This window comes from Eleutherodactylus coqui, chromosome 1, assembly GCF_035609145.1.
Source record: "Eleutherodactylus coqui strain aEleCoq1 chromosome 1, aEleCoq1.hap1, whole genome shotgun sequence".
In the NCBI taxonomy this organism is placed as follows: Eukaryota; Metazoa; Chordata; class Amphibia; order Anura; family Eleutherodactylidae; genus Eleutherodactylus; species Eleutherodactylus coqui.
In genome coordinates, this window is record NC_089837.1 from 197,629,526 (window position 1) to 197,644,220 (window position 14,695).

The 14,695-nt window shown below is 48.5% G+C and overlaps 1 protein-coding gene across 1 annotated transcript; it reads left to right on the forward strand.

Moving 5' to 3' along the window:
• The first annotated feature begins 7,023 nt into the window (after nt 1-7,023).
• Nucleotides 7,024-13,258, forward strand: PNRC1 (proline rich nuclear receptor coactivator 1). Its single transcript, XM_066605254.1, has 2 exons — nt 7,024-7,383; nt 11,765-13,258. Exons 1-2 carry the CDS (start codon nt 7,165-7,167, stop codon nt 12,218-12,220), a joined length of 675 nt encoding a protein of 224 aa, XP_066461351.1. The 5' UTR covers nt 7,024-7,164; the 3' UTR covers nt 12,221-13,258.
• The last annotated feature ends 1,437 nt before the right edge of the window (nt 13,259-14,695 follow it).

Here is a 14,695-nt window from a genome sequence, read left to right on the forward strand (position 1 = left end):
GCTCGCAGAGGTTGCTTCCGGGATGGGAAACTTCCGGTGAGGGACATACGGAGCGCAAGGGTGACACCTAGCGGGCAACGGGAGAACTGCGAGACAGAGCGCTGACGATGGGAAGACCTTCCGCTTGGTCAGCGGGCTGGACGAGCTGTGGGGAGGTCTGTCCCGTAGTGAGGCTCCCCCTCCTGGAAGGATTCATCCGTTGTAATGTCTGCGCTCTGTCCGAAGTTGAAGCGGACAAAACAAGGACCCATTCATCTCTTAAAGGGGTTCTGGCAGTAAAATTTAAAAAAAAATGTATACCCCTCTGCATCCCTGTGGAGTGTGATCTGTAAAAAGAAAAGGGTGAAAACAAAGCTAACGCAGCTAATCCCGTTGTTGTTCTTCCCTCCGCTGTTTACCTGGCGTGTGAGGGGTCGGTTCCTGCGCGCGCATGCATCCTCTCGTCGACCTGGCTGCGTCTAACCTCTGCGGTCCACGGAGAGTTGACGGCAAGTACGCATGCGCGACGGGATGGGGGATGCATGCGCACTCGCTATCAACTCTCCAAGGACGGCAGAGGTCAGATGCGGCCAGGCCAATCAGTGGGTGACGTGTTCGGAGCAGGGGCAGAAGCTGAAAGTTTGCCAGCTCTGCCCTGCGATCAGACAGCTGCCGGAAGGAAAAAAGAGGGTCAGCAGCCGGTATTAGTGTATCTTGACACCACCAGGAAGAACTGGTAGACTCAAGATTGACAGGGCGGCAACGCCCCCTGTAGCTGATTGGCTGCAGAGCTCGATGGGCACAAGGTCCTGGCAGCCCACTAAGCTAATGCAGCAGCTGCAGTGATTTGTGACAGGGACGACGGGTTAGGGTGAGGGGAAGTGTAACAGTTAGCCTTACTGTTATAATATACCCCTCACCATACCCCTTACACTTACCCCTCACCGTAACGCTCTATCCCTGCTACCAATTGCCGGACGCTGCTTTACCAATGGCTCCACACTGACAGTCATTGCGTGCAAGCATGCGTCCCGCCTCCCTCTCTCCCTCCCTGGCACTGTCTCCTGCGGCTGAACCAGGCGGGAGCGCTGTGCCGTGCTCCCGCTCACTCAGTAGTCTTCAGCTGCTGCTCCTGGGTCCCACTCCTGCAGCAGTTGTGAAGATAGCAGCCGCTTCCGCTCCACCACCGCCAGAAGCAGGCTGCAGCGGTGTGACCGATGTCCCCGCTGAAGTCGAGGACTCTAGGCTTCCTGTTCGGCTCCCCCTGCAGCGAAAGCAGGCTGGAGCGCTGTCACTGACGCCCCTGGGTCCCACTCCTCCTGCAGCATGGGTCCCGCTTCAGCTCCATCACAAAGGTCCCCGGCTCGTAGCTCCTTCCAGGCCCTTTCTTCCTTGAGCCAATCAGGAGCTAGGGGTGTGAGAGGGGCATTCCTCCTGTCAAACCCCTAGCTTCAGGTGGCGTCAAAATACACTAATCTGCAGCAGCCTCCTGGTGACCGGCCCCGTACGCCACAGGTGACTATGTTCTGTTTTTTTCGGACAGAATCCCTTTAAAGGACCAGACACTTTTTATGGAGGTGGTGGTTTTACTGCCCTATTATTTTTTTCCTTCAGCTACCAAAATTATTTTTACTGCGTTTTTTTATAGCTGTTTTTCACTGACTGCATTTGCAGTTTTGTAGTTTTTTGGGGGTTAAGCTAAAAAAATGTTTTTTTTAATTTATAGTTTTTGTTTTCTTTTAATTAGTAAATTTAGGCTAAAATAAAGTATAGGAACGAGTCATCTTGATTTGGATGCGGTTTTGGATTACAGGGCGCATACAGCGCCGGTTTTTGTTGGCGTTGGCTTTGGGTCATTGTCTTTTTTTTATGTATACGTCTTTATTTTATTCTGTATTTTTTTAGCCTAATTTTTAACTTTTTAAATCATCTATATTCTCCATGGCGTCATAGAAGACCTCTGGGGGACATTCACATGATAAATACATTTTGTTTATTGCACACTTTCCCACTGTAGCTGGAGTATCCATAGGAGCCCCAGTTATAGGAAAACCACCCCTGTAGTGACAGTAGTCACTGGCAGAGCTGATCAGGGTCTGCTGGGACCCTGCAGCTCTGCTGTGAAGGCAGGCACCCGGCGGTCACGTGACCGCTGGCTCGCGTAGTGGAAGAAACACTTCACTTTTCAGTATATAGTGGTCATTTTTTTTGCTATGTACCTGCTTCTGCCTTCTCCTCCGGGTTCTCGGCTGTGACTAACAGCTGAAGAGCTGACTCGACCTACTCCTGCTTGATTGCAGCAGCAGAGGCTTTAATCCCACGCTGTATATCTGCTTTCCATGGTAATTAAAGCCCAGGACTTAGTGCTGTATATTTGCCTCTCTTGGTCCTTAAGGGGTTAAAGGAACCTGTCAGCACCTTTCACCCCATCAAACTACTAACAACCTCCTTTTCGTGCATGATTGAGTTACATGCTCCGCCCCTGATTAAATGACGGTCACATCATCACAGGTCTTATTCCATAGCAACTGAGGCTGCAGGGGTTTATAGGGGATACATAACATACGCGGGCTGACCTCCGGATGAAGGACCTTAACCGTCATATGATTAGGGGTGGAGCATGTAACTCTGGATGATATGGGGCGTAGCAAGAGTGAGTGAGTTAAAGGCTCTGCCCCTGATCATAAAAGACATCGCATGGCACTCGCAGGCTGTGCAATGTGATGTTTCCCACTGAAACCAATGGACTGGATTGCTGACTAATAGCAGGGCAGAGCTTTGTGAGGACATGCACAGGAAGTACAGAACGAGGAATTGGGATAAATGTAGTTTTTGGAAATCTGCCGTGTGTCACTTTAACATAAAATAACTCCGTAAAGGTTTTGCATATCCAAGTAATTCTGACATTGTTTTTTCGCCACATATTGTACTTTATTTTGGTAGGAAAAATAGACCAATACAATTTGTGTATATTTATTAAAAGGCCCGAAATTGGGAAAATCTTGAAAAAAATTATCTTTTTTCACATTTTCAATTGCAATATCTCAAATATGTGCACACACACTGTACAAATGATTGATAAGACATACATTTACTTTATTCTGGATGCATCTTTGAAAAACGTTCATTTTTTTAACCATTTAGGAGACGTACAAATTTAACATTGATATCAACATTTTGAGGAACTCTGTTTTCCTACACCAAGCCAAGATTGCATAGGCTCATAGGTGTCAGAAGGTTAGATACCTCCACAAATGACCCGATTTAAAAACTACACCCCTTAATGTATTCACTGAGGTGTCAGGAGTATTTTGACCCCACAGCTTTTTTTTCAGCAATTAATGCAATTTAGAGGAGAAAAAAATAAAATTTCAGATTTTTGCAAATATGCCATTTTAAAGGCAGTTTTTTTTTCTATAGTGCACATGAAAATGAGAATTTACACCCCAAAATGGATCCCCCTGTTTGTCCTGTGTTCAAAAACATACCAATTGTAGCCCTAATCTTATGTCTATATGCACAACGGGACCCAAAATGAAAGGAGCAACCAGTGGCTTTCAGAACAGAGATTTTAGCTTGAAGATGATTTAGGCCCCATAGCACACTGGTATAGCCCTTGAGTGGCCAAAATGCTGGAGAACCCCCAACAAATGACCCCATTTTGAAAACTAGACCCCTTAACGAATTAATGTAGGGGTTCTACTGTGTATTTTGACCCCACAGTTTTTGAATGAATCTAAGCAAAGCAGGAGACAAACATTAAGATTTTCATTTTTCTACAATTGTCTCAATTTCGTGTTTTTTCTTTTGTACAGCACAAATAGGAATGAAGACTTTCACCCCGAAATGGATCCCCGTTTGTTCCGTGTTCTGAAACATACCCATTGTGGCCCTAATCTACTTACTTGACACATGGTCAGGCCTATAATGGAGAGAATACACGTTGGATTTCAGGGTACAACTGAAAACATTTCAGGCCCAGTTGTGCAGAAAAAAAATTGACTCCCTAAAAATAATCCCCCTCCGCGCCCTTTTTGGGGTTCCCTACATCTTAGATTAAAGTAATAATGTGTTGTATGTGCAAAGACAGGGGTTATCACGGGGGCCTGGTTGGGATGGGCCCATGGGGCAATAAAATCGGATATCACTCCTCCTCTCATGCTTTTTTGGGGGATATTTCCTGATCTCAGCGGCGGGGATGGGGTGTGAAAAGTGGCGCTCTGTGCGGCTTTGTAATCTTGCTGAGGTGTGGCGGTCTCACACAGAAGGCGTTCAACAAGCTGCTCCTGCAACTGCAGGAAGGCGAGTGTTCTCGGGGCTCCTTGTAAATTACGTATTACAGATAGCGGGTACACACGGCCGGATGTGGAATCTGCTAGCAAAGGCCTGCAGTGGATCCCAGCTGCGAGCCTGGCTGTGACGCTGCGTAATGTACTGCGTACTCACACAGGCGGTCATGCGCAGTACACCTTTTTTGTCTGCATTTCCCGCACCGTCGCTTAGCAATGGCATGGGCACCCGCAGCCTGTATACAATGTAGTTGCGTATGGGCTGCGGGTATATCCGCGACCATGGAGCACAATGGGCTCTATGCTGCAGATAGCCGCGGTAAAATAGAACCTGCTGCGTTCTGTTTTCTACAAGTGAATTACATAATTCCAACCCGCTAATGTGAGCGGCATTGTGTAACCCAGTGCATTTGATTGATCCGCTTAGTACCGCGGATTAAATGCATGTGGAATCCGTAATTCCTATCCGGTCACGTGATACCAGCCTAAGGTAGATTGATACCTTTTCATCATGTGATCGGGGACCGCTCAACAGGCCACCAGTCACTGCTCCAGGCTCTCGGCGACCGTTGGTAGCTGGGAATAAGGAGATTTTAAATTTCCTGGGCTCCCCGGCTCCTGCGAATGTGTCTGGCATTTTGCTGACGGGCAAATGCGCAGAATCCAGGTAAGGTCCGTGGAGGAGGAGCGCATCGGGGTTCAAATGTGGAGACCTCCGGTAAGAAGTTTCATCTATTACATTGGTGAGGGGAGATGAAACTTCAACTTTTTTTTTACTTTTACGTGATCGCCAAGGCGATCTCGTGACCAGGAACCGCTCAACTATCGTTTGAGTGAATTTTGAGTGATCATCTTAGTGTAAATGGGCCTTTACATACAGGCTTGGCACCCATTCCGATATAATATCCAGTCCTCATAGGCACGTTAAGCAAGAAGCCCTCAATACAGTGATGTTGCCAAAAAATAAAAATGTTACGGCTCTTGGAATGCAATCGCGAAAACAAAGGTTGCTTGGTCAGGTCATTAATATGCAGAATAGGCCAGCTACTAAGGAATTTATAAAGTAATGTGTTTGGCCTAAAGAATCAGTCACTTCTGCAAACACTTCCTGTTCTGTACGTCCAAATCTATCGTTTGTGTGCCTTTCAGAAAGCAGGGGCCTGGCACATATACGCCGAGCCCGCAGTGCCGTTGGGAGGGGGAGACCGTTTAGCTCTGCTGAGCTGTTCTCCCCTTTCCCGACTCTCTGCAAGGGAAAGAGGCAGGACGGGGCAGGAGCTACAGGGCTAAGCTCCCACGCCTTGTCACAGCCAGCAATGGGAGGGGCGGGACGAGGGTGCATCTTAGCCCCACCCCCACCCATTGCAAACAGCCGGCAAGGAGAGGAGCAGGGCAAGCGGTGGGAGTTTAGCAGTCACGCTGTTAAACTCTCTCCCACCTCCCTTCTCCGGCAGCTGTCATAGGCTCTAATAGGAGTCTATGCAGCCACTGCCAGCGTAAAAGCTGAAATGCACTATCTTGGCCGGCCGGGCACTTTTACGCCGCCGGAATACATCCATGTGCACTGATGCATTGTAAGCCAATGCATCAGAGGGGCAGCGTATATCGGCCGGGCATGAAAACCCTGCCAATATACACCCGTATGAATCCAGCCTCGGGTCCGTGAACAGATAGGACCTGACCTATCTTTGGTGTGAGCTGCGCAGCAGTTTCCATAGACCCCTATGGGAGCTGGATAACACGCACCTCTGATTGTGTGAACGGGCTAATTCCAATAGCTGGGAGTCACCCGTTCACGCCATCTTTAGTGCAGTATAGCTGCGATCTTTTCACACGCCTCTAATGCCGCCCACAGCACTCGTGTGAACGAGCCCTAAAGGAGACAAAGGGCCTCATTTATCAAAAATGTCGAACACTGTCTGTTGCCCATAGCAACCAATCACAGCTCAGCTTTTAATTCTGGGAACTGTGATAAAATAAAAGCTGAGCTCTGATTGGTTGCTACGGGCAACAAAGACAGCATTACAGTTAGAAAGTGCACGGTGAGCGGCCCCGTCTTCACGTTACAGCGATACGGCCTCTACGGCTGGCACCATTTACAGGGGGATTCGGGCTTCTTGAACTGATGAGTAGTTGATAGACAGGGGTCCGCCGCACGGGACCCCCATCCAGTAGCTGATCAGCCAGCTTGCTGAGGGTCGTCAGCAGTGGGAGCACCGGCTTCACTGCCATTGGGTCAGTGTGAGCGCGGAGCGGCCCTTCCACCTCCTGCTATGGACATCCTGACCAGCGTAGCAGGAAGTGGAAGAGACGCTCCGCACTCACACTGATCCCAATGGCAGTGAAGCCGGCGCTCCCACTGATGACATCTGATGGCCGGGGGTCCCAAGCGGCGGACCCCCATCCTACTACTGATGGCCTATTCAGAGGACAGCTCATCAGTTCACAGTATTCTTTTACATGATTGTGTCATCCGGCTCATACTGGCCAAACTCTGAGGATGAGAAGTCCCCATTGGGCAGCTGGCATCTCGGGGTCCGGCCAGCATGAGCCTCCTGACAGCCCCCTCTAGGGGCGCAGCTCAGTATCTTAGGTCGGGTCTGTCTACAGAGACATGATGATTTCACGAGTCCCAGACAAGAGACGTTCTTGATTCTCCCGTCTTCCAGCAGCGGCGGCCGGCAGGGGGCGCACCAGACTGCAGCAGCGCCAGCATTACCTCACGGGCAGCGGGGCCGCGCCTGATGCCTGGCGGGAGCGCGCGGAGGCGGAGCCTCCAACACAAACACAACAGTGATCCGGAGGCCGGAGCCGACATCTTGTGCGGCGCCACAGCCCGGGATTGTCGGCACCGGGCGGATCGGCAACAACCGGACGGAGACCCCGCGGGGCCACCATGTCAGAGGCCGGCCGCAGGAGCAGTGTGAGCAGAGCCAGGAGCTGCGGCCGCAGGAAGAGGAGGAAGAATAAAGTCCGCTCCACCCCCTTCCCCACCAGAACCCATCACAACCCGCTGCAGAGCCGGGCCGGGGAGCCCGCGGGCAGGAGCCCCAGTCCGGGGCCGGGGGAGCCGCAGGCCGCCAGAGTGGCCCAGTACCGGCAGCGCCGGAGAGAGGTGCGTCGTCAGACCTCCCGCCATAATACCCCGAGGGGAGGGGCCGGAGCACGTACCGCCCCCCTACATGACACTGATCACCTGACCACTCATTACCGCCCACCTACAGGACACTGGTCACCTGACCACTCATTACCACCCACCTACAGGACACTGGTCACCTGACCACTCATTACCGCCCACCTACAGGACACTGGTCACCTGACCACTCATTACCGCCCACCTACAGGACACTGGTCACCTGACCACTCATTACCACCCACCTACAGGACACTGGTCACCTGACCACTCATTACCGCCCACCTACAGGACACTGGTCACCTGACCACTCATTACCGCCCACCTACAGGACACTGGTCACCTGACCACTCATTACCGCCCACCTACAGGACACTGGTCACCTGACCACTAATTACCGCCCACCTGCATAACTGGTCACCTGACCGCTTATTACTGCCCACCCACAGACTTACATGACACTGGTCACCTGACTACTTATTACCACCCACCTACAGGACACTGGTCACCTGACGACTCATTACTGCCCACCCACAGACTTACATGACACTGGTCACCTGACCACTTATTACTGCCCACCTACTGACCTACATGACAGGGGTCACCTGACCATTGCTCGCTAGAGGGGTTGTCCCAGATCTGGCTGCTATGTAACCCCTCCCCCGCACGTACTAAGGCCGCCTTCACATCTGCGTTTGGGCATTCCGGCTCTTCTTTTTGGAGGGCAGAGGAGCAGAATTAAAACTGAAAAAAAGTATCTGTTTTTTTTTTTTTAAATATTAATTTCAATTGGGGTTTTAAAAAAATGGAAAACTCTGTTTGCAGTTTTTTTTTTTAACGGACGAATAGCACAGTCTGCAGCCGTACTTAAACTGATAGCAGCATTTAAAGAGTTGACAGCCACAACCAGCATTGATGCTGATCGCAGTTGTTGCCGGCGGGTGTCAGCTGTATGAAACGGCCATCACCTGCATTGTATGGGGCAGGATCGGCCCCTGATCCTCCTCCATACAACCCCCGAACACACGGCATGTAACTGTACGTTCAGTGTCGTTAAGGGGTTAAAGGGGCTTTCCATGCAGATGCTATTGCTGACCTCAGGATGGTTGAGCATGGGGGTCTACACTCAGGACAGAGCTGATCTGTGACTAGGCCTAGTTTGGGTTTGTGTGGGACATGTGATCAGCAAAAGAGGCACCCTGAGCCAATCATGAGACAGTAGGTGTGTCCCAGACTACTTCAGTTTGGATATACCCTGCTTCCCTGGAAATAAGCCCTAGTAGGGTTTTTGGGCAGGCTTGAAATATAAGCCCCACTCTGAAAATAAGCCCTAGTTGCTTAAAAAAAGTAAACAGGAGTGCATGAAAAATTGCTTCATTTTTACAGCACTTTTCAGGGTCAGCTGACTCACTTGCCCAACAGGCTCAGTCCAGGTCCTTCCTGCTGCTTTTCAGAGCCCTGACGCGGTTCTTACAGTCCTCAGCCACCAAACAGGGTCATTTCCTGGTTACAGGATTCATAAATCCCACCTTCATGAAGCGATGGCTGTGATTGGTTCTTCAAGTACTGCTGCTCAACCAATTAATGCAGCATTGGAAGAACCAATCACAGCCATCGCTTCGCAGAGTCAGAATTTATAAATCCCAGAAAGTGATCTTGTGTGAGCGGCCGAGGACTGCGGGGGCCGGAGAGCAGCTGGAGGGACCAGGACCCAGCCTGCTGTGTAAGTAAGCCATAGCACCTCTTTGGGGACAAAAAGTAATATAAGACCCTGTCTTATTTTCAGGCAAACCTGGTATATTCAGAGTATACATATGGCTGCATGGAATTGTGATTTTGTTTTCTCCCTGTAGTAGTTTTATAAATCCACCTTTTAACCCCTCGGCCATGTTACCAGTAAGAGCCTCTAACAGTTACTTATGCTGCGTGTCATTATTTCTATATCCCGCCATAACTTAGTGTACATGGGGTCAGGGCGCAGTCACACGGCCTCCTACCCGTTCACACCGCTCCCCAATTGTCTGTGAGGCTGTTCTGACAGCTGATTTTTCATGCAGATTAATAGCTTGTGTGAATAAAGAATGGCTGCTCCCACCAGTATTCACAGACAAGAATAGCGCCGGTCACAGCTGCACTGGAATCTCTGTTCGCAAGTTCTGTTGCAGATCCGGAGTAAAATAGCGGCAGAAATAGAGCTGGTAGATGAGGGTGGAAACCAAACGGACCCCATTATAGTCAGTGGGGTCCGTTCAGTTCTGTCGTAAGATAAATCCCCTTTGGCCACGGGGATTCCCCTTTCCTACTCCCCAAACAGAGCAGCAAGACGGGACCCCTGGCGCAAGTGTTAGAGCAGCCCAGGACAATGTAATCAGCAGACTCCATGGAGATGGGACACAGCCGGGTGTCTCATGCAAGCTGCTCCCACTTCTGTTCCCCAAACCCAATCATGCTGCTTTCATTTTTACCTGCTCTGCATATCCCTGAAGTCAGGAAGTGTAGAAATGGACAACAATGGGAAAGTTCTTCATGTTTAACGAAAAATCTAATACAAAGGGAGTCCGTCGGCACCTGCAGGGGGGCCGCACACAGCAGCTTTAGGGCTCATGTCCACGGGCAAAATGTTATTTAAAATCCGCAGCGGATCTCCCGCATGCGGATCCGCATCCCATAGGGATGCATTGACCACCCGCGGGTAGATAAATACCCGCGGATCGTCAATAAAAGGCATTTAAAAAAAAATGGAGCATGGAAAAATCTGGACCATGCTCCATTTTCATGCGGGGCTCCCGCGGGGACGGCTCCCGCGGGCTTCTATTGAAGCCTATGGAAGCCGTCCGGATCCGCGGGACACAAAAATCATATTTTACTCACCCGCTCCGGTTCTTCTCGTCTCCGCGGCGCCATCTTCTCTCAGCCGCGGCCGGATCATTTTGCTTCGGCCCGGCGCATGCGCGGGGCACGTCACCGACGTCATCGTGCACATCCGCCGAGCCGAAGAATGAAGATCCGGCCGCGACGAGAGAAGATGACGCCGCCGCGAAGAGAAGAAACGGAGCGGATGGGAGGTGAGTTTATTCTCATTTATTTGCATTTTCAGCGCTCATGTCCGCGGGGCAGGAGGGACCCGCTGCAGATTCTACATGTAGAATCTGCAGCGGATCTGATTTTCCCCGTGGACATGAGGCCTTAGAGTTAACTCCACTGCAGGTTTTTGATCCAAAACCAGAAGTGGATCCAATGAGAAATATGCATCCTTCCTATCTCCCATAATGCATCCTCCCTTCATATTTCCCATAATACATCCTCCCTTTATATTTCCCATAATGCACCCTTTCCTTTATATTTCCCATAATGCACCCTTTCCTTTATATTTCCCATAATCCACCCTTTCCTTTATATTTTCCCATAATGCACCCTTTCTTTTATATTTCCCATAATGCACCCTTTCCTTTATATTTCCCATAATCCACCCTTTCCTTTATATTTTCCCATAATCCACCCTTTCCTTTATATTTTCCCATAATGCACCCTTTCCTTTACCTTTTCCTTTAAAGCTCTCATGCCTTATAAAACTACTTCTGGCCTCGGCTCAAAAAGTGTGTGAAAAACTTAAGCTGCTTTTCTGAAAAACATTTTACAAAACTCTTTGTTGTCCACAGCAACCAATCACAGCTCAGCTTTCAATTCTTAAATTGCTCTGCTAACATGAAAGGTGCACTGTGATTGGTTGCTGTAGAGTTTTGTAAAATGAGGCTGAATTGTGTGTGAAACCCTCCTTACCCAACATCACTCTGGTAGGAAGGAGTCTGGAATATTCATTAGCCGCGGGGCTAGCTCTGCCTTCTGGATGTTGGGCAGCTGTCCATCAGTGGCCAGAGGGTGGGGTTAGCTTGAGTGTGCATGAATGTTGTGGGCTACTTCCTTCCAGCACGATGTGAGCACTGCTACTATTAAAGTATGTTTCCAAGAACTTACTGTAACAGGCGTGCCTCTCGCTACCCTATGCCGCTCGGAGGTGATCGATGCCCTTTCATTAACTAATGCTGCCCCTCACATTCGGATGGATAACAAGTCTGACATTCCTGGCATCGGGGTGTGGAGTCTTCTGGAACCTCCATGTCCTGGTAGATTAGGAAATGTTATAGACGGCTTCACATGGAGGAAGCACCCCATATCCAGGGCATTAGAGCAATTCCTTTTATTACTGAGGTATGGAAACCTTTTGGGGGTTGAAGAATCCAAACATTGAAGCCATAATGCAGAGCGCAGCACTTAGACATGGGACAATGTTGAGAAGGGTGTAACATGTATGTAATTTACTCTGAAATATCCCATGTAAACTTAAATTCTGTTTTCTAAATAGGTGTTAAAAACCAGATCGAAGACTGACAAGAAGATTGTTAAATCGGAGAAGAACAATACCTCCCACAGCCCGGCAGCACACCGTTGTGAGCAACGGAATCTCCACAAACAGCAAAATAAATGTAAAAGTCAGTCCATAAAGAGCAGTTCCCCCAAAAAGACTGAAAGGCTTCACACTGACTCTGAGCTCTCAAACAGGTCTGTTCAGAAAACTGAGAAGAAACCTTTAGCAAGCGCTGAAAATGTCCAACATATCAAAATGAAGAAGGAAGGGTATACTTGGGATGAAATAGACAAAGAGATTAACTATGCAGGAGCAAAGTTTAGTGATCCACCATCCCCAAGTGTGCTCCCGAAGCCTCCAAGCCACTGGATGGGCATAACTGGTCAGCTGTCCGACCAATCCAAGGAGCAAATGACACATCACCTGAAAACCCTATTGAAAGTCCAGCTGTAGTCCACAGTTGTGCTTGAAGCCCTCTTTTAATGAACATTTTGTTATAGCCCCAATCACCATGCCCAGCATTTTTCCAAGTTTGGAACTTTCTTTTTGTGCAGGAACTTAAAGGGAACCTGTCACGTCCCCACAGAGCTATAAACTAAGTTACGGTGCTGTTAGGGGACGCGACAGGGAGCCGGGTGATGAATTTGTTTTTATATTCACCCACGTTTCGGCGTTCTCGCCTTCCGAAGATTACGTGGCACTGGAAAATCTGACGCTTCAGAGTCCCGTGTGTGCGCTTCTCCCATAGACTTCTACAGGAGAGTGCGCACATGGGACTCTGAAAAGAGTCAGGCTTTCCAATGCCACGCGATCTTCAGAAGGTGACAGTGCAGGATCGGGTTTGTATAATAAAGTCCATCCCCGGCTCCCTGTCACGCCCGCTAACGGCACCAGAACTTAGTGTATGGTTCTGTGGGGACGTGACGGGTTCCCTTTTAAGTGGACCTTGCATTTTCCATTTCTGTACAGAACTCTAGTATTATATTTTGTATGGTTGTGTAAATAGTGTACACAGTGTAATATGTGTATATCCTCGTTTATACTCCAAGTAAATTTTTAGTTTTGTTATAAAGGTATGTATTTTGACCTGGCTGAAGAAACCTCTGTGTTTTATACTTTAAGGTGACAAGGTTTCTCTATAGTCAAATGAAAACAAAGACGACTTCCCTTTTATGAATCTCGGATTACTATAATCAATACCCAAATTTTTTAGCATTTCACCCCTGGCATAAAAGCGGAAGTACTTTGTAGGCTGCATCAGCATTGCAGCGGTTTTATCCAATTCAGCAGTTGAAGAAAGTCCTACTGTTTACTAAGATGAGGATCTCTCGTTAATGCACTTTTGTCACAGTTGTAAAGCACTGCACAAGTTACAACTGGGAATCAGATCTTTTCCCAACATGAGTCTGTAATGATTGTATGACAGAAGAAAATCGCATCCGCCACTTCAATTGGCTATTGTTAAATTAAATAAAATAATTTGGCCTCCCCTGTCTGTCTGTAATGTGGTCCTTGTGTCTGAATGGGATAATGTGTCATAAAGACTTGATTAAGCCCCACTTACACGGGGTGAGCTGTTGGGCATACGATGCCCGACAGCGTGTCCCAGTGATGCTCCTCCTGTGCTGTTACACAGGAGCAAATATCGCTCAGAGCGCAGCCAGCATGGAGGCGGGGTGGCCGGCAAGCACTCTCCCCACCACTGCCTCTATTCACTGTAAGCAGGCAGTCGTTCAGTTCTCTGCATGCATATACACAGGAGCGCGGGAGTTTAAACAACTCTGAGCGATAATCGTCCCGTGTAAATGGGCTATCCATATTAGATTGGTGGAAATCTGACTGTTGGTGTCACTTCACTGTTTACTGGGCACATCTCTATACTTTTAGCAGTGTATAGTTTCTGGTATTGCAGTTTACAACAGTTCTGTCCCACACTGCACTACCTCAGCCCTTAACAATGCTGATCTGCAGAAGTGCGGTGAGTCAGATCCCCATGTATCTTCATGGCCTCTTCCAAGAGTACCCCATGAATTCTAAACAACCAATAAACACCTAGCTTTTTACAGCATTCACTATATATATATATATATAATGTATTGTACTTTCAAATACCCATAGCATTTTTCTTTTTCTTTATATTTATCCTCCATATCCACACCAGCTAAAAGATTGCTTATAGCCCCTCCTAGGACCAGGAAGCAGAAAAGCACCCCACATCCACACCCATCTCCAATGTCTTCCACTCTTCCCTTATAAAGTAGCTACACTTTTCACAAACTCTTGACATGCCAGAGACAAGTCAAAAGTTTTGATCAGCGGGAGTCCCACAGCTCAGACTCCCGCTGATCGCTAGATGGGGGATAGCCTCTTCGGCTATCTCAGCTGCTTTTTGGCTCCTCCGGGCAGCGGAGGACGGCCTCATGATGTGTATAGAGTTCTATGCTGCCATCTTTAGCTGTCATGAGAAACCTCAAAGTAGTGAAGACAGCTGAAAGGGCACAGTGTTCAGGTCAGCGCTGTGTCTCCTTTTTTCTAGCAATTAGGCAGCGAGACTTCCAGTGATAACATTTTTTGACATACCTCTCTGACATGTCACAAGCTTGTGGAAGGTGCAATTAGGCTGTATTTACATGGGTGAGAAAAACACGAGTTATATGTGAGAATGCACTTGCACAGGTGATTTTTCTTGCATGATTTCTGTGCGTTGCGAGGTTCACAGAAATAACGCTGGAAAAGAATCCATCCTTTTCAATGGGTGTGTTTATCTGTACAATTTCTCTCTTGCAGCGCTGCAAGAGGAAAAATTAAACCATGTCCAATTTTCGGTGATCCTCTTTAAGAATTGCCCATTCTTCTTATATGAAAATTCGAAAAAAAATTGCATCGTGCTCTCATCTACATGTGAGTGTGATGCGTTTTTTCCCCCTT